The sequence below is a fragment of the Leucopleurus acutus genome (genome assembly GCF_964270905.1).
Source record: "Leucopleurus acutus genome assembly, chromosome: 6".
Taxonomy (NCBI): domain Eukaryota; kingdom Metazoa; phylum Chordata; class Mammalia; order Artiodactyla; family Delphinidae; genus Leucopleurus; species Leucopleurus acutus.
The window spans coordinates 4136891-4155366 of NC_139149.1; the positions used below are offsets into that span (position 1 = coordinate 4136891).

An 18476-nucleotide genomic window follows, 5' to 3' on the forward strand; every position below is an offset into this window, starting at 1 on the left:
GCACTTTTCCTCTTACGTGGAGACAGAACAAAGACCACAGGGTTACCAGGGATGTGCTTTCCCCTCCCTCAGTCCAAGCAAGCTGGCTGCTGGGGTTGAATTTACTGTTTTCAAATACATTGGTAAATTTTATTTCTCACAGCTGACAGCTTCTGTTTTATACTATGGGTGGTTCCATGGCCACCAGGGACCAAATATTCATCATGTCCCATCCCTTCATTCTTCCTTGTACCGAACAATGCTTTTGCAATATCTCAGTGACTCAGGGTTGTTCTAGAGAATCCCATTGCTGTCATCCCTGTGTCAGGGTCCCCAAGACCACCCCCAGTTTTAATGATTTGCTAGCAGGCCTCACAATACTCTAGATATAGTCATACTTAGGGCTAAAGTTTATTACAGTGAAAGAACAGAAAGCAAAATCAACGATGGCATATGGGCAAAGTCTGGGAGAAACTAGACACAAGTTCTCTCCCAGTGGAGACCCACAGGGTGCACTTAGTTCCCCCAGCAAAGAGTTGTGACCACACATGTGAAGTGTGGTCTTCACATGCAAAGTGTGGAGACTCGTGCCCTGTGCTTTCACTGGGGCAGGTCATGCAGGCATCTCTGCCTGGCACTTGAGTAAGTTTCAGGCCCCCCAGAAGGAAGCAGGTTTCAGCAGAGACCATGTTGTTTGTACAAACAGTTTAGGCACAGGGATGCATTCTTGGCAGTGAGGGGATGGTGGGAGCCCTCACGAAATCCAGGTTCACAGAGGCCAGCTGATGGCTGACTTGCAAACAGGCTGTCTAGGGACAGCAGTATCAGGCCTGCTCTGTCAGCTCTTTTCATTACAGTACCATAATTAAAGTTTGTTAATTTCTCACACGGTTAAACATTTAGGTGGTTATTTTTTGTTTTTCTGTTCTAATAAAAATATGAGTGATGAATGTCTCTCTAATAACTTAAAATCATTTTGTTTTTTGGAGTGGGGCATAACTCCTAGAAATAGAGTAAATGTCTTTCCTGAGAATTTTTATATCTTTTACATCTTCTGATACATATTTATATATTTTGTCCTCCACTTAACCTTTTTAAAAATTTTAGTTCTCATCAGTAAATTTTTCATGGTATCTGTTGTATAGGTAGAAAAATATACTGCGGATTCTTTAAAATTATTATCTTCATTAATATGTAATACTTAAAAAAAAACATATATCAAGATTAGGAAATTCTAACTACTTATTGGCTCATCTGCTGTTTTTGATGCTCTGATAGGCCCTAGTTGTGATAATGTTGAAGAAGATATGAACTCTTCCGCCCGAGGAGCTTCTGCCACAGTTTTGGAAGAGACACGGAAAGAAACAGCCCCGGTACAGCTCCCAGTTTCAGGGCCAGAGCTGGCCGCCATGATGAAGATTGGAACCAGGGTCATGAGAGGCGTGGACTGGAAATGGGGTGATCAGGTACTTAGAGATTTGACTTAGAGATTTGACTTAAACACATTAGCCATATACGTTAGTCACCTTCTGCACATCCTGACTACTCACATGCTGTGAGTAGGTGGAAACTGGAATAAATACCTACCTCATTCAAGGACATGTGTGATTGACAGGTGATGTAGTTGTTGATTTCCGGGCAGGTGAATAGAATCTCAAAACCAGTAGAGAGTAGCGGCGGCCTGCTTTAGGGCCCTTGAACAGGATCAAGTCTATGAGGAGTGGCGACTCTTTTCAGGAAACTCCTGGCGTAGGCGCGACTTGAGGTGCAGCCCAGAACAAGTGTGAGAGGGGGCAGGAGAGGGTAATCCTCACCTGAATAATCATGTAGGGAAAGCTCTGACACTGCCTCTGTGAGCTCATGGCCGTGCGCCGGTAAGGCGTGCTGACCCAGTGGCTACAAGCACCTGCTTGGGTGGTGCCCATCTTTCCACTTCTCCCCCAGCACTTTGCTCCTGTGTCTCTGTCAGGTCGCCCCAAGTAGAGGTCGGGGGCTGGGCTCTGCGCCGGTGCTGGAGCCACTAGCTGAGGACAGCGCTCGCCCTTCTGTGACGTGGAGCGTTCTTGTCATGTCCAGGTTTTCTCAGCCTCACTCTTAAGCACATGCCTCCTGAGAATCATCTCAGAGATCAGAGTGACTGGAACAGCTAGCAGCATCCTAAAAACAGCTTCTCCTCATAGAAATGAGAGGTAGAGGTTCACTCTAAGATCTGGGGGAAAACTGAAGAACGAGAGGCAACGAGGAGATACTGGTGCTTGTTGGAGGTTCCTGACCTTGTGAAGCCCCAGGAGGGGTTGAGGGGCCAAGGAGCAGGGTGGCAGGGCCAGGCTGGGAAGTCTGGTCTCTGCACTGGCTTAGAGAGCGTGCTAATTGAGGTGGTGCTTTCCCCGCTCACCTCTTTGGTAAAGGCGTGCGAGCAGGTTCGTGCTGGTGTTCACTTTACAGTGATGATGTGAGCTGGGCATGTAGGTGGGTTTGGAGCCCCCTGTGGACTCGGGGGCTGTGTCCATTGCTGCAGCCACCTTCACAGGCAGTGTTCCTGTGACAGACAGGCCCGCACACCTTTAACCCGTCTCTGCTTTGGCTTCCTCAGGACGGACCTCCTCCTGGCCTCGGCCGCGTGATTGGTGAACTTGGAGAGGATGGCTGGATCAGGGTCCAGTGGGACACAGGCAGCACCAACTCTTACAGGATGGGGAAGGAGGGGAAGTACGACCTGAAGTTGGCGGAGCTTCCGGCCTCTACGCAGCCCTCGGCAGACGACTCGGACACGGAGGACGACTCCGGTGGGTGCCCGGGGGACCTGGCAAGCTGTGTGTTGGCTGCCCGTCCTTTCATCTGGGAGTGAGAGAGGTGCTCTGTAGGTCAGGCTTTCCCGGAAGGTCTAGTTGACAGGCCTCGGGTGATTTCTGAGGGACTTGACTCCCCATTTTGCCTCGGAGACAGTGGGGGGCAGCGGGGTGAGGCAGTGGGGGGCTTGCTGTGTCCTCTCCCCTGGTGGGCGTCCTGGTGTCCCTGAGCCTGTTCCTGGAGTTGCGGGCATTGCCCCACTGTGCCCTGAGCATGTGTTCTTCCTTCTTTCACTTTCCCCTCCCGAGGCCCTTCCCTCACAATGTGGCACATAATGTGGAGTTAGTCAGTACTTTACTGCCTTAGAGAAAGTGAGGGTGAGAACTTAGAGTGACCTCAGAAAGTTAACCCTGTAAGGAGAGGTAAGGCTGTGGGAGGAGGGCTCCATGACACTTTTTGAGATGCATCTGAAAGACCCCGGGATGCCGATCTTGGCGAGACTGTCTAGGAGGCTGGCACTGATTCTTGGGGCTCAGGTGTCTGCTGTATGCATAGCATGGCAGGCTCCCAAGGTCACTCTTATGGTTAGGAGAGGAGACCCAAGAGGCTGAGCTCACTAGAGAAGGGGTGGCGTGGAAGGTGGCAGAGGCTGTGTTCTGTGCCCATCGCATATGCAGGCTGCTCCATGCATGTCAGATATAAATGGATGACCCCTGTCTTGGGCATGTTAGGAGGAGTATGCGGGAAGCTGTGTGGCCCTGCCTAGATAGTTGGTGCTGGTTTGTTACCACTGTATCTGACAGTGTCCAGGCCAGGTGTCCCTCCTCCCAGCTCTCTGCCTAGGGGCTTCGCTTGTGAAGTTGGGCCCTGAGCAGGGCAGGCCAAGTGACAGAGAGGTGGCCCAGTTGTGTCTTCCTCATCCAGAGGCCGATGGCCTGGACGTGTGAGCACCAGGCTCCGCCTCCTTGGAGGTGGCCACCTCATCTTCGTCAGGGCATAGCCAACTCATCAGCAGCCAGCTTTTGACATTTGATAAGTTGGATCCTTGAAATCATTTTAGTGCTTCTGAGCTGTATGCTGAGATTGCTTTAAAAAATTTAACTGTAATTTAAAAGGCTTGTTTCCTTTGAGTAAGGTGGGGCCAGAGCTGATTAGGGTGAGCCCTTGTGCATCCTGAATTCCGTCTTTAATTGCAAAGAGCTGCTTCCCTTTCCACAGTAAGAAAAGAAGAATGTGATATTAAATCCCTTAAGTTACATGCAGGGACATTTTCCAGTTTATTTGGGAGTATAGTTCCTTATTTTGATTCTTTTTTTCAGAAGCTGAACAAATTGAAAGGAACATTCACCCCACTGCAGTGATGCTTACCAGCACTGTTAATTTACTGCAGACTCTTTGTCTTTCTGCTGGAGTCCATGCTGAAGTTATGCAGAGCGAAGCCGTCAAGACTCTGTGTGGGCTGCTGCGAATGTTGGTGGAGAGTGGAACGACAGACAAGACATGTATGCAGTGGACAGTTGTGGACCACAGAGTCAGAAGTGGGCTGTGGATTTGTCATGTGTTTGTGTGTGTGTGTGCATGTGGGGGTGTGTGGGTGTGTCAGTGTCATAGGGCTGCTGCTGTAATGAGTTACCACAGACATGGTGTATTAGTTTGCTTGAGCTGCCACATCAAAGTACCACAGCCTGGCAGCCTCAGTAACAGAATTTATTTCTTCACAGTTCTGGAGGCTAGAAGTTCAAGATCAAGGTGTCAGCCGGGCAAATTCCTCCTGAGGACTGTGAGGGCAGGAAGGATCTGTTCCAGGCTCTCCCCTAATTTCTGACGGTTTGCTGGCAATCTTTGGCATTGCTTGGCTTGTAGATCTCTGCCCTCATTTTCACATGGCATTCTCCCTGTGTGTGTCTGTCTCCAAATTTCCCCTTTTTATAAGGACATCAGTTACGTTGGATTAAGGACGCACCCTAATCTAGTTTAACCTCATCTAAACCAATCACATCTGCCATGGCCCTGTTTCCAAATAAGGTCCCATTCTGAGATAGTAGGACCGAACACAGTTCAACCCTTCACAGTGGCTTAAAGCAACAACTTCATTCTCTCAGAATCCTGGATACCAGAAGTCCAAAATCAAGGTGCCGTCAGGCCTGTGCCCCCTCCCAACGCTCCAGGGGAGGGCCCCTCGTTTTCTCTTTGAGCTTTGGTAGCTCCAGTGTTCCTTGGCTTGTGGCCACATCGTTCCAGTTTCTGTCTCATCTTCACTTGGATGCCTCCTCTGTTCTTTTCTGCCTCTTGTAAGGGCTTTCATTGGATTTGGGGTTCACCCTAATGCAGTATAATGTCATCTCAATCCTTACCTTACTTATATCTGTGAAGAGTTTATTTCCAAATAAGGTCACGTCTGAGGTTCTGGGTGAATATGAATTTTGGGGGATACAGTTCAGCCTACAAAAGTGTTCTGAGTATGTGAATGTGAGTATGTGTAAGTGGGGGAGAAGTTGAGGAAGTGAGTGGAGCAAACGTGTGTGTGTACATGTGAGTGTGAGTTTGAGTGAGACTGAGTGTGGATGTGGATCTGTGTAACTGGGTATGTGTGAGTGAGTGTGAGTGGCCGTGAGAGTGCGTACCTGAGACATGCTGGGGTGCGAGTGCCTGTGCATGTGTGTGGGTGTGACTGAGTATGGGAGAGAGCATGTCTGAAGGGTGGTGTCCCTGGAGGCCTGGAGGCCTGGAGAATAGGACGGCTGGTCCGTGGGAGCTGGGGAAGGGAAGCTGGTCCAGGATCTGAGCAGGTCACGTGGCGTGACCCCACCTCAGGGCCTCTGCCAGCCAGGAGGGCTCGGAAGCCCCAGGTGTCCGCTAGTGGAGACCCCGGGAGAAGCAGATAGGGTCATGCTCTCGGCAGAGTCAAGCCGGGTAAACTAAACCCTGTGAAAACCTCTTATTCTCATTCTACTATCGTAGCCTTCTTAAACTTGGATTGGAAATTTATGATGCAGATCAAATATAAACAAGCTCCTGGGGGATATTTAAAACATGTGAAATTTACAACCTATACCAGATGTCCTCCCACAGATAACTGCTATTGAATTGTGAATTGTTTTCCTACTGCTTAGAGACAGTAAGTAGATGAAATTCCTTAGCGAGTTTGAGTTGCTCTGTGTACCTTAGAGATTTTAAAAATCTACAGTGTTCCTTGAGCCAAGTCGCAGGTCCTCCTGTTGCTCTCACTTAGAATAATTGAAACTGTAATATATTTGGAAAGGAGCTTATTATTGAAAGTAATGTGATGTAGGTAAGTTAAAAGTTGGACTGGGCATTTATTTCTGGAAATGGGGTACCAAGCTGGTCTCTCTTGCTCTGGCAGCCTCCCCCAGCAGGCTGGTGAGCCGGGAGCAGCACAGGAGCTGGTGCACCCTGGGCTTCGTGCGCAGCATCGCCCTCACACCGCACATGTGTGCCGCCCTCAGCTCCCCGTCCTGGATCGCGCTGCTCACGAAGGTCGTGGAGGGACACGCGCCTTTCACCGCCGCCTCGCTGCAGCGGCAGGTAACTGTGCTGCCAGACTAATCCCCGCTTAGCGTGAGTTTTGGGACTGTGGGAGCCCCATCAGAGGTGGCATTGAGCTGGCCATCGTCATTAGGTGCCTGAGGGCAGAAAAGAACTGGAACTAACACAGTAGATTTTCTAGAGTTCAGAGGCTGAGGAAGTTGATTATTTTAAATTGATTCAGTTGTTAAGCCTTAGTTGACTTGCTTTTCTTTGAAGTGATAAATCCTACCAGCTGCTCTGATCTGCTTCATGGGAGTTGTGGTATAATTGTCTTGAGAAGAATTAAACTAAAAGGAATTATTTTTTAATTAAATGAATATCTGCATGTGTAATGTAGCTTATTTTTTAACCTCTGATAATCCATATCACTAATCAACCTGGATGTAATTATCTTGCTGTTAGAATCATGAATATTAGAATTTTCACATGATTAATTGTGTTACAGGAACAAAAAATAAAGTAAAACCTCCTAATCTGTCAGACAGTGGCTTTCTTTAATGCTCGCTGTTTTCAATTGCCCTTGTCAGATCTTAGCTGTACATTTACTGCAAGCAGTACTTCCGTCGTGGGACAAGACGGAAAGGGCAAGGGACATGGAGTGCCTTGTGGAGAAGCTGTTTGGTTTCCTGGGGCGCTTGCTCACCACCTGCTCTTCAGATGTCCCGTTCCTCAGAGGTGGGCAGCTCTCCCCCTTACCGGTGCCCTGGGTAAGCGAGCAGGGCGTCATGAGGCCCTCCTTCGCGTGTTTCCTGCAGAATCCACGCTGAGGAGGCGGAGGGCCCGGCCGCAGGCCTCCCTGACTGCCACACACAGCAGCACGTTGGCGGAGGAGGTGGTGGCGCTGCTCCGCACCCTGCACTCCCTGGGCCAGTGGAACGGACTCATCAACAAGTACATCAACTCGCAGCTGCACTCCGTCACCGCCGGCTGCGCGGGAAAGCCGGCAGAGGGGGTGGGTGCCGCACTGCCTTTTCACAGCTGCTAGTTTTTCTCTGTAGAATGCTGATTTAACTTTCAAATTACCTTTTTAAATGCTGTGTATTTTGTTCAAGGATGTATTTTAAAATATTTTTTACTGGAAAAAGTTATTGAGGAAACTAACATAAAAGTGAATTTGGCTTAATTGCAAGTGTGTAGGAGACAGGCAGCCCCTGGGCTCTCGTCTACAAGCTTGCTGTCTGTCTGCATTAGGCTCTGTTAGAGGACTACTTTCCTGACTCTGAGACCCCTGAGGTGGGGGGCCTCATGGCAGTCCTGGCTGTGATTGGAGGCATTGACGGTCGGTTGCGACTAGGGGGACAAGTCATGCATGATGAGTTTGGAGAAGGCACCGTGACTCGCATCACCCCGAAGGGCAAAATCACCGTGCAGTTCTCCGACATGCGGACGTGTCGCGTTTGCCCACTGAATCAGCTGAAGCCAGTAGGTGAACTTGTGTTTGGGTTACTAGGTAATGAGGCAAAGGGGTTTTTTATACTAGACCTGGGAAGAACTTGATTCTTGCAGTTTAGGTTGGCCTTCTAGGAAGCTACCCAACTTGAGGAAAACCATCTATCTTTTTCCCTTTGATTAACAGGGCCTGTCTCACAGGGTTGTATATAGATTAGTAGTTCATGTGTCTTATTTTAGCCTCAAAAGACATGAAAGGGCATTAGCAATTTAGAGGGTCCTGTGTAAGTATAAGTTAGTTTTATTTATTTCAAAATGTGAATTTATGAAATTTATTTTTTATTGAATGACTCAACTTTCAAAAAAACCTAAAAATGACTCCTTTAAAAAAAAATGATCTTTTTTTCACGTTGAAAATGCTTAATGCCTATGTTGAGTGACACGACTTATGTAGCAGCTACTGTCGTCTTAAATCTGTGAATTAGGGATCCATAGGGAAAGTGAGTGATTTATATTACTTTGATATAACCCAAGTGCAATTTGCCTATATCTTTCAATAAAATGCTGTTTTTGATTATTATAAGAATATATGCATGTTGTAGAAAATTTGAAATGTATAGAAAATATCTAAGAAGTTAATAACTACCACCACGATGTAATTATTGTTTAACAAGTCAGTAAAGAAAAAATTAATTTAGGTTATATTTACTATATATGTAAGCCTTTATCTTGCCTTTGGGGTCGTCTTTTTAAAATTATTTTCAGATCTAGAAAGACTTATGAACATGTGTGTTACTTCAGAATTAAGACTCATAGTTATGATAACTTTCAGAACGTTCATTTGTCCTTCTCGTTGGACACACTTTGAAGGTTTCTGTGCTCCCTCTCCAGCTCCCTGCTGCGGCGTTCAGCGTCACCAACTTGCCCTTCACAGAGCCCATGCTCTCGGTCTGGGCTCAGCTGGTGAACCTTGCTGGTAGCAGATTGGAAAAACACAAAATAAAGAAGTCACCTAAACAGGGTTTTGCAGGTCAGTACATGCCCTTCATGATGAAACAGCTACAGTCTTAACTAGTGTTGTTTGGACAGTGTTTGTTGTTTTGTCAGAGCGAGTTCTGTCACTGCTGAAGTCTTTGGGTTCAGATGGATGGCCACTGGTTGAGTGACGGTGGGTGTGTAGATGAGAGTGTGTGATGCAAAGAATGATGCCATGGCGGGGGTGGCACCTGAAGAACCCCAGGCCTCCCTACCTCCTGGTGCCAGCGTTATTCTGTGCACACTTTTTGAAGAGGAATCTGTGTTCTTTCCCCCTCCCCATTTACCCCCTGGCCTCTTTGCAACCGTACCTAGCAGGGCCTGTGTGTTTGGACCTGCCTCGCTTGGTGTCTGGATGCTGGCCACCCGTCGAAGACCAAGGCCACTCGTGCTGGAACTATTCCTCTTCCACTGCTCACTGGACTTTCCTTACATTGCCTCTCACATATTATTTGAGACTTCTTCTCCCTGACTGTTGTTTGCACCTTGGAAATCCTTGTGGTTTCATCCATAACTTCTTGATCTTTCTGCCCACTCTTCTTGAGTTTTCTCATCCATTTTCCCCCATTCCTGTAATTGCTGCTGCAGCGTTTATGATGGTAAACACCTTTAACTCTGGATGTCCAGTTCACATCTCTGGCTAGAGGGCCAGGTGCATGTAAACCACAGCATGTCAACAATTCAAGTAACTTTGTCCCTTAGCCAGTGTTTCCTGTCACAGTGAATAAACCTGTCTGCCAGGTATTCGAGCTTGGTGCCCCAGTGGCACCTCTGGCTCTTCCTGTGTCCTCCCATCCCACATTCCCACGTCCCCATGCTGCCTTCCATGGCCTCCAGCATGTCCTGCTTTGGAACGCTGCTGCTGTGACTGTAGTCTAGCTCTCCTTGTGGTCTGCCTACCATCCTTGTGGTGGCTTCCCTAGTCTGTTCCTCAGTCCGCCCGTGGACATTACTGCAGTCATTTGTTTAGATAAGATTCTGTAGGGTGCGATGGTTTTGATGAGTTAGAGAACTGTATGCTGTGAGTATCTGACAAAAGTGTCTCATAGGTGTCTTGGGAAGACAAGGTGAAAGTATTTTATTTGTGATGTAGGTATCTGGTTGAAATTTCAGCAATTTGGGAAATATTTGATTATACTAGCAATAGCTAACATGGTTCTAACTGTGTTAAACCGTCTAATACTCTCCCCATCCCGAGGTAATGCATGGGGAGCGGGAAAGGGAGAAGACATGAGGGAGGTAGAGGATGCTTACCCACAATACTGGAAAAGGCAAGTCCTACGTTACGGACAGGCTTTGACATGGTCAGCTGAGTCCCTCAGGGCAAGGCTGTACAGCTGCTGAGGGGGAGAGCCCAAGCAGCGTGTTCCATTCCTGCTGAGTCCTTTTTTTTCCCCACAGGACAAGTAGACTTGGACCTGCTGAGGTGCCAGCAGCTAAAGCTGTACATTCTGAAGGCAGGCCGTGCTCTGCTTTCCCACCAGGACCAGCTCAGGCAGATCTTGTCTCAGCCAGCTGTTCAGGAGGCTGCAGCTACTCATACAGGTATCTTTTTAAGGAGCCCTTTTGAATCTGTCAGAAAGGCAGATACTCCAATAGGAAACAGGCAAGGAACATGAACAGGCAGTGCATAAAAGGGGAGGTACAGATGGCTTCTACATGTATAAGGAAGATGTGCAACCTGGCTAGTAACTGATGAAAAGTGATAGAGCCTGAGGGGATTTGGTAGGGAGGGAGGGAGAACAGTGCTCTGCTGCCTCACTATTTAAAGTGCGGCCCAAGGACCAGTAGCATTGATGGCACATAGGAACATGTAGAAATGTGGACTCTCAGGCCGCACCCCAGAGCTAAGAAATCAGGATCTGCATTTTTTACAAGGCCCTAAGGTGGTTCGTATGCACGTAAAGTGGCACTGCTCTAACACTTTGCTAGTGAGAATTTAAGTTGGTACAACCATTTAATGGGCATTTGAGGAAATCTTAGACTTCAAAATGCATACACACACATATCTGTATCTGTATATCCATTGATTAGCAAGTCATCCTGTGGGGATTTATCACATGAAAAGGCGTGGAGATACGTGTTTACAGATGCTCATTATGGCTTTTTTGTTGGTATTGTTTTTGTGATGAAAACTGGAGACACCTAAATGCCCATTATTAGGTGGGGTACCCATGCAGTGGAGTACCATGGCGCCATTCACAGTGATGATATATATATGTATGTTAATGCCATGGAAACTTGAAAATGATAAACAAAAAAGCTCATTGCTATGTATATCTGTTTGTAGATTTGCCATAGATTCATCTGCTTACCAAAATAGTGACAGTAGAATTTCAGCTGACTTTATTTTCTGTGTACTCTTCTGTATTACCTCAACTTTCTGGAATGAGTTCATATGACTTTGAATAGAAGAAAACCAAAGCTATGAAATATTTTTTGATTACCTATTATTGAAAGACATTGTGTTAAATATTATGGGGAACAAGATAGTCCTTGTTTATGATTTTTTTACTCTCTGGGGTGAGGGTGGGGATAGAAAATGGACGCAGATGGCTCTGTCCAAGGTACGGGCCTGTGTGCTGTAAGACATGTGAGCACAGGTTCACAGGCGTCTGGGGGATGCTGGCAGCTGAGGGCTGGGGAGAGCAGCCTCGGAAGTGTGTGGCAGACCCTGGGTGCAGGCTACTGAGGCGTCTCCGTCCTGCGGGAGGAGACTGTAGGAGCCCAAGCATAAGCAGTAAGTATGTGGGTACTGAGCTTTGTAAGGAGCTCAGGGTTTATCGAGGACTGTGGGGCTAAAGCTGGAGAGGTCAGTTGAAGTCATGTGGTAGAGTGCCCTGACTACCAGAATGAGAGGTAAGGCTGACTGGAAAAGCTGTGGCAGCGCCTGTCATGACAAGGATTGATGTTGAGGAAGATAAATATATACGCTAGTGAGTTATAGGAGTATTTGAAACAGGAGATCATGGATATGGGGGCAATTGTGTCAAGTGATAAGGTGTCTTCCAGGGGAAGGCATGAAAAATGGAAAGAAGGAATCAGTAGACACTGTGATGGTGTAGTCTTTTAGATGATATCTTTTTGGAAAACTAGCGAAAAGTCAAAGATGGCTGACGTTTCAAGCTTGAGTTATAGGGAGGATAGGGAGGAGGACTGTTGACAAAAATTAGAAAAGCCCAGTGGAGTGTGGGGTGTTGCGTTTTGTTTCCTAGACTTCAGAGGGCATCATGGAGGTAAATCTAATGGAAGTGCAGATTCGTTCCGTATTAGACATTAGGGACCCTGAAGACAATCCACAGTTGTATTAGAAGATCAGGAAGCAGAGCCCAGGGAATTGGATTGGCTGTTCTGTGGTCACCCCGATGTGGAGCTATGGCAGCGGTGAATCCGGATTACCTTCCCACGCTTGGGGCAGATCAAGGGCTCCAGATGGAGCTGTCTAGAGCAGGGCTTAAAAAATCCACCACAGCCACCTGTTTTATAAAGTTTTATGGGAACATAGCCGCACCTGCTTGTTTACATGTCATCTCTGGCCGCTTTCACACTTCAGTGGCAGAGTTGAGTAGTTGTGACAGACCCTGTGGTCGGTAAGCCTAAACTGTTGACTCTCTGGCACTTCAAGACGATTTACAATCTCTGGTCTTAGAGGACTAGTTGAAATTGTAACCAAACCTGGCTAGCAGTGGTCCCAGGGCAAACAAGAAGTGCCAGACACCTCACCCGAAGCTGCTCAGATTACAACAAAAGACATCACCCTGACCACACGTCGTATTTGGGATTGGTGTCAGTTTATAGTCTGAACAAGCGTTAACAGAAAAACCAGGGCTAGAGATACAGACTTGGGAGTGTTCATAGAAGGGGTTTCTGGAGTACTGAGTGAGCACCAAGATGGAGAAGGTTAAGAACTGGACCAAGGGCAGGAATCTGGGAGGTAGCTTTGGTTGGCTCTGAAGACACAGACAGATGAACTAAAGAAGGACCGAGGCCAAAAAGCAGGGAGTGGAAAAAGCCTTGAAGATTTTGGTTATCTGATGCTTGATGAGGTAGAAATCATACCTGGTTTAACATGCTCAATGCACTATCTTTTGTAGTAAGGAGATGTTTGCTGTTGGAAATACAGTGTCATCCATATTTTGTTTTTAAATTCAGATGATGGAGCAGCCTCATCCCCTGACCTTGGGGACATGTCTCCTGAAGGGCCACAGCCCCCAATGATCCTCTTGCAGCAGTTACTGGCCTCGGCCACCCAGCCGTCTCCAGTGAAGGCCATATTTGACAAACAGGAGCTTGAGGTACAGTCAGTAGCCTTGGCAATTCTAATCCAGTGCATTAGATTGTGGACAACTTTCTTTTCCTAGATGTGTATTTTCTTAAGGCTATAGTCTGAATTTTAAATGATATGCCAAAGTAATTCTTATGACTAGGTTTTAACCATGTTTGTCATAGAATATTACAATACTAGTTAGAGAATGAATGAGTTAAAGTTTAATCTTATTTAAAGTTTCTGTGAATTATTTGTAAAAATTAACTAGATTCAGCATTTGGTGTTAATGCTCAAATATTCATGGAGGGGTCTTTTTCCAGGAAATATTATTATTGAAAGAGCCCCATTAGACCTAGGAATATGGTGCTTGCTTATTTGTTTCACTCACGCCAAAGCCTGTCTTGAGCATGCCTTGTTGCTGCCAGGCTCTCAACCAACACCCTGTTTTGGAGCATGTGCACTGCACTGCATATTCAGGGGTGGGGCTGTGGGCATGTTCCTACAGAAGAGACTGACATCTGGCCAGGTCTAAGCATGATGGGAACTTTCACGGCCCACCACGTGGAGGACTAGGTATTTTAAAAAGTACTTCTTGCTTTGTACTACATCAAAAATTCTGGACAAAATATCAAAGAAAAAACTAAAACCTTGGGGGCTTCCCTGGTGGCGCACTGGTTAGGAATTCACCTGCCAATGTAGGGGACACGGGTTCAAGCCCTGGTCTGGGAAGATCCCACATGCTGCGGAGCAACTAAGCCCAGGCACCACAACTACTGAGCCTGCGCTCTAGAGTCTGTGAGCCGCAACTACTGAGCTCGCGTGCTGCAGCTACTGAAGCCTGTGTGCTTAGAGCCCATGCTCCGCAACAGGAGAAGCCACTGCAATGAGAAGCCCACGTATTGCAACTGAGAGTAGCCCCCACTTGCTGCAAGTAGAGAAATCCCGCGTGCAGCAGCGAAGACCCAGCACAGCCAAAAATAAATAAATAATTTTTAAAAAACGCACACAAAAACCAAAACCGTGAGTGCTCAATTTGGCAGGCAGAAAATACCGTAGTAGAAATCTTCAGAGACTAAGACCCTGTGGGGAGCCAGGATCCAGAGTGAGCTAGGAAGCTGGTGGGGGGCAAAGGGAGAAGGCAGGAAATGTTGGGCACAGGGGCAGCAGGAGAGGAGGGTGCCGGGCCTTCTCCAAGTGGGCCTGAATGCCAGCTACTCCTCAGGTCTGAAAACTTGAGATGGGAGATCAGGTTAAAGTTGCTGCAAGGCTGTGTTGCCAGTCACCTATCAGATAAAAACAGGACACTGAGCAATGAAGAGGATGTTGGGCAGATGCACCCCCGAGCCATGATGGGAGGTGCCCAGTGTTATGGGGAAAGATAAGACTCAAGGAAACAAGGAGACCTAGAGTTGTCCTTTAAGAACCGGGAAGGGCTACTGTACCAGAGAGAGAGCTTCCATTGCTTTGTCTCCCTTGATTCTGATGGAAATTCAGCTGACATTCTTATTGTTCTGTATGAAATGTCTTTCATTTCCTCTGGCTGCATTTAATATTTTCTGTTTTCCTTTTGTTTTCTGCAATTTGACTAAGGGTGCTTATGGTGTAGGTGGTTTTTCCCCCTTATCCTCCTTGGGGTTTGCTTAAGTTACTTGTATCTCTGACTTGATGTTTTTTTTCCCCCCACCAAATTTGGAAACTATTGACTATGATATTTTTTCCTGTCCCACTCTCTTTTGTTCTTTTCTAAGATTATTGCTGTAGTCTGCTAGATTATTAGTGAGTTTCTGTTATTTTTAAGTCTCTTGGTTAAATGGCTTGGTTAACTGTACTGAACTGTTTTAAAGGTCAGGGTGTGCTGCTTTATTGGGTCTAATCTGCTGTGAGCCACCCAAGAAATCCTTTATTTTATATTTTCAGATCTCATATTTCCATTTTGTTCGTATTTTATAGTTTTATCGTTCTTGACAGTTCCCATCTCTTCACCCTTTATACCTGTCTTTTACTGTATATTTTAAAACATATTTCTGATTGTTACGTTAAATTTCTTATTTGCTAATTCTAATGCCTAGGCCACTTGTTGGTCTGCTACCATTGGCAGTTTTTCTTCTGATTATCGATTCTGCTTCTTTACATATCTAAAAAAATTTTATTGTATTCTGGATGTTTTGGATATTATGTCGTATGGGCTCTGGGTCTGTCACTTTCCTCTGGAGAATGTGGAATTTTATTTTTGTAAATGGTTCAGTACCTGGTAGTTTTCCTCAGTCTAAGGAGGCTTGGTTCTCGACTTTTTGGTGATGATTTATTTTTGTTTTGCCCTTAGTCCTGGTTCCTGGTCTCTTAATTCTGTGGGATTTAGAATCTCTTTGAGGTTTCAGTGGAGACCTTTACATCTTGAGCAACGTGCTGAAACTTGGTTGGACTGGGATGTCACACCGTCTCCCTAGCGCTGGGCCTTCCAGCAGTTTCTTTTGGCTGGGTTCTTGAGTCTCACACACGCTTAGTTTTGCCGTCAGCCAAAGATTTGAGTGTAGACCACATGTGCATTTTGTGGTTCTCCCTCACGTCTACTTGCTCTGGCAGGCCGCAGTCCAGTGACAGTGCCCCTCTTAGCAGCTTGCCTGTGGGCTTCCCTGTGGCCAAGGTTGCACCTGTTCCTGTTTTCTCCGGGACCTTCAAACAGTTTTAAAAAATATTTTGTCCAGAATTCATAATTATTATCACAGCAGAGGCTTAGTCCAGTCCCCTCTCCATTACCAGAACCAGAATCCCTAGCTCGATCTGGTTCTGAATTGTAAGCTTTTAGGAAGCCTGTCACTTCCCAGTTATTCGGACTTCACAGCAAAACCCTAGGCTTTTGACACTTCCTAAGCACTGGAAGGCCCAAGGGTGTCTTCTGTTTCTTCCGAATGCCTTCCGACGTGTTCAGTTAAAAAAAAAAAGAGCAAGTCTCAGTGCTGTGAGAACAACTGAAGAGAAGGGAAAGAGAGCTGCAAGTGGACAAGGGAGAGGGCTCCCTGTCTGGAGGCAGGCAGTTCCCAGCTTCAGGCCACAGTGATGCATGTATTCATTGATGCATTGCAGTTTGTTACCCAGTATTCTTTATTTCCCTCATTTTTTTTTTTATACCATGTTTAACCCCCAGAGTGGCTTTTCTGCCTTTGAAGAGTTGGGAGTTGATTTGGTGACACACGAGAGGGTCCTGTGCCATCTCTGACCTGCGTGCAGAGGGAAGAAAGCGGGAGGCTGTGGGCACTGACCTGTCATGTGGAAGGGTGGGGGTCCCTTTCTCCCACCCCATCAGGCCTCTCACCTGTGTTCGCTCGCTTAGCGTTCAGGGCTGCTGTGAAGTTTCCTCAGTGGACATTGATAATTAGCTCATTTACTAGGTAGACTCTGTGTGTACTGAAGCAGGAGTTATTTGACTATTGAATCTTTCCTCTGCATTTGACTATGGAAGTTGTCTTTGTTGTTTTTAAACATGTTTTATCCATTCATTTAAAAATACACATGTAAGCCAGGGCTTTCTATAGTTTTGTACTGCAGTGCATAGTAGTAGTCTGTACTTTCCATTTCCCTAGACTTCTTAGTCCCCTGATTTACAAACCCCATTTGCCCAGGCTGCCGCGTTGGCCGTGTGTCAGTGTTTGGCTGTGGAGTCTACTCACCCGTTGAGCCCTGTGTTTGAAGACTGCAGCTCCAGTGAGGCCACGACGCCTGTTCCTGTGCAGCATGTTCGCCCAGCTAGAGCGAAGAAGCACAAGCAGTCTCCTGGTCCTGCTCTGCCTATTGTGGTTCAGCTCATGGAAATGGGATTTCCTAGAAGGAACATAGAGTTTGCACTGAAGTCACTCACTGGCGCCTCTGGGAATGCTGCTGGCTTGCCAGGTACTGGGTTTTCCTTGTGGGTGTTGGACTTAACGCGCCCACGCATTTGTTTGTAGGCTTCCCTTGAAATACTAACGTCAGAGGCCCCTCGGGAGGCAGGCGCTGTGTCCTCACTGTGGTTATGCTGTGTGTGCTTGCTCCTAGGCGTGGAAGCCTTGGTTGGGTGGCTGCTGGACCATGCTGACGTGCAGGTCACGGATCTCTCGGATGCAGACACGGGGTCTGAGGAGTGTTCAGACGAGGAGGTGGTGGAGGATGTGGATGCCACGGCCTATGCTGTGGTCAGTGCTCCCCTCGTGCCATCTGTCCTGAGCTCTGGATTCCTCTGCACCACTGCTGGGCATGAGGCAAAGCTACGAAGTGCTGCCTGGGTTTTCTGTCTCTTAACTACTTTTAGCTTTAAGACAGACCCTTGTTCCAACATCTAATGATGTCGGGTAGCCATTAGAGGAACTCTTAATAAAAAATCATTATTTATGCGACACGTTGACTTCTGAGCCAGTTGTTTTATGGGATTAATTTGGATATGGCTCAGAAACTTTCTGTACTTTCAGCTTTTGAGATTTATCCTGCTTACATCCTGTTGCTATTAGTCTCTTTTAAATGAAGAATTTCATAGTGAAAACATAGAATAATATTTTATACTTTTTTTTAATATTATCGATTTCACAAACTACTTTCTTTTTAAGTAGGTTTATCGGTTCACCATTTAAAAATAATGTATTTATCTTTTGTAGTCTACTGGTGCTGTTGTAACAGAGAGCCAGACGTACAAAAAGCGAGCTGATTTCTTGAGTAATGATGATTATGCTGTGTATGTGAGAGAGAATATTCAGGTGAGTAATTGTCTTAGGCTGGAACTTTGTTTAGGTTTTCATTCAGCAAATGTCTGAGCATCTCAGAAAGTTGGAGAGGGAGGGTGCAGCACCCAGCAGGGGAGGCCGCTGTGGCTGGAGCAGAGGACGGAGGAGCAGAAGATGAGCAAGGGGGGCGGGGGGACCAGAGGCAGAGAGCAAGAGGTGGCTTGTCCACAGTGACGTGGCACACAGCCCTGTGCTTCTCGATTACCCCCGTTTTGGACACTTTTACAATCTGTTTTTGCTTTCTTTTAAAAAAAATATTATTTAAAAAAAAAATTATTCTCATTGCCATCTAATTTTAAACATTTAGTTATGCTCTTTATGTAGTCCTTTTTAACCTGAAATCCTTTCTTTTCCTGTTTTAATTCTTTTGTTCTAGTTAGTATACTTCTGGGAAAATCCCAAAAATCATCTCATTTCTCCTATAAATTTGTCAACAGTATGTATCCCTAATAGATAGAGGATTTTATTTTTAACATAACGACATTACTGTTACCTCGCATTGCCTAACAGAATAAACAATAATTCCTTACTATCATCTTACATATAATGCTTGCTCAGATTTTCCCAATTTTCTCAAAAATGGCTTGTTAGAGTCATTTTTAAAGAGTTGGATACGAATAAGATCACGCATCTTACATTTGGGTGATGTGTCTTTTTACCCTGGAACAGTTTCTCCCTCTTTTTTCCCTTTTCATGCCATTTATTTGTGGCTAAAA

The 18476-nt window shown here is 46.3% G+C and overlaps 1 protein-coding gene across 5 annotated transcripts in view; it reads left to right on the forward strand.

The window, feature by feature from the left end:
* HERC2 (HECT and RLD domain containing E3 ubiquitin protein ligase 2) overlaps positions 1–18476 on the forward strand; it is a 234547-nt gene that overhangs the window by 102210 nt on the left and 113861 nt on the right. For 4 of the 5 annotated variants that reach the window (XM_082840688.1, XM_082840690.1, XM_082840689.1 and 1 more), the window contains 13 exons: positions 1258–1445; positions 2573–2765; positions 4089–4271; positions 6134–6315; positions 6846–6993; positions 7074–7270; positions 7510–7740; positions 8599–8737; positions 10144–10287; positions 12895–13037; positions 16630–16897; positions 17042–17178; positions 17635–17733. In XM_082840688.1, the coding sequence (XP_082696814.1) occupies positions 1258–1445; positions 2573–2765; positions 4089–4271; positions 6134–6315; positions 6846–6993; positions 7074–7270; positions 7510–7740; positions 8599–8737; positions 10144–10287; positions 12895–13037; positions 16630–16897; positions 17042–17178; positions 17635–17733 (2252 nt within the window). The remainder of the gene's footprint in view (positions 1–1257; positions 1446–2572; positions 2766–4088; positions 4272–6133; positions 6316–6845; positions 6994–7073; positions 7271–7509; positions 7741–8598; positions 8738–10143; positions 10288–12894; positions 13038–16629; positions 16898–17041; positions 17179–17634; positions 17734–18476) is intronic. The other variant, XM_082840692.1, reaches the window with a different exon arrangement.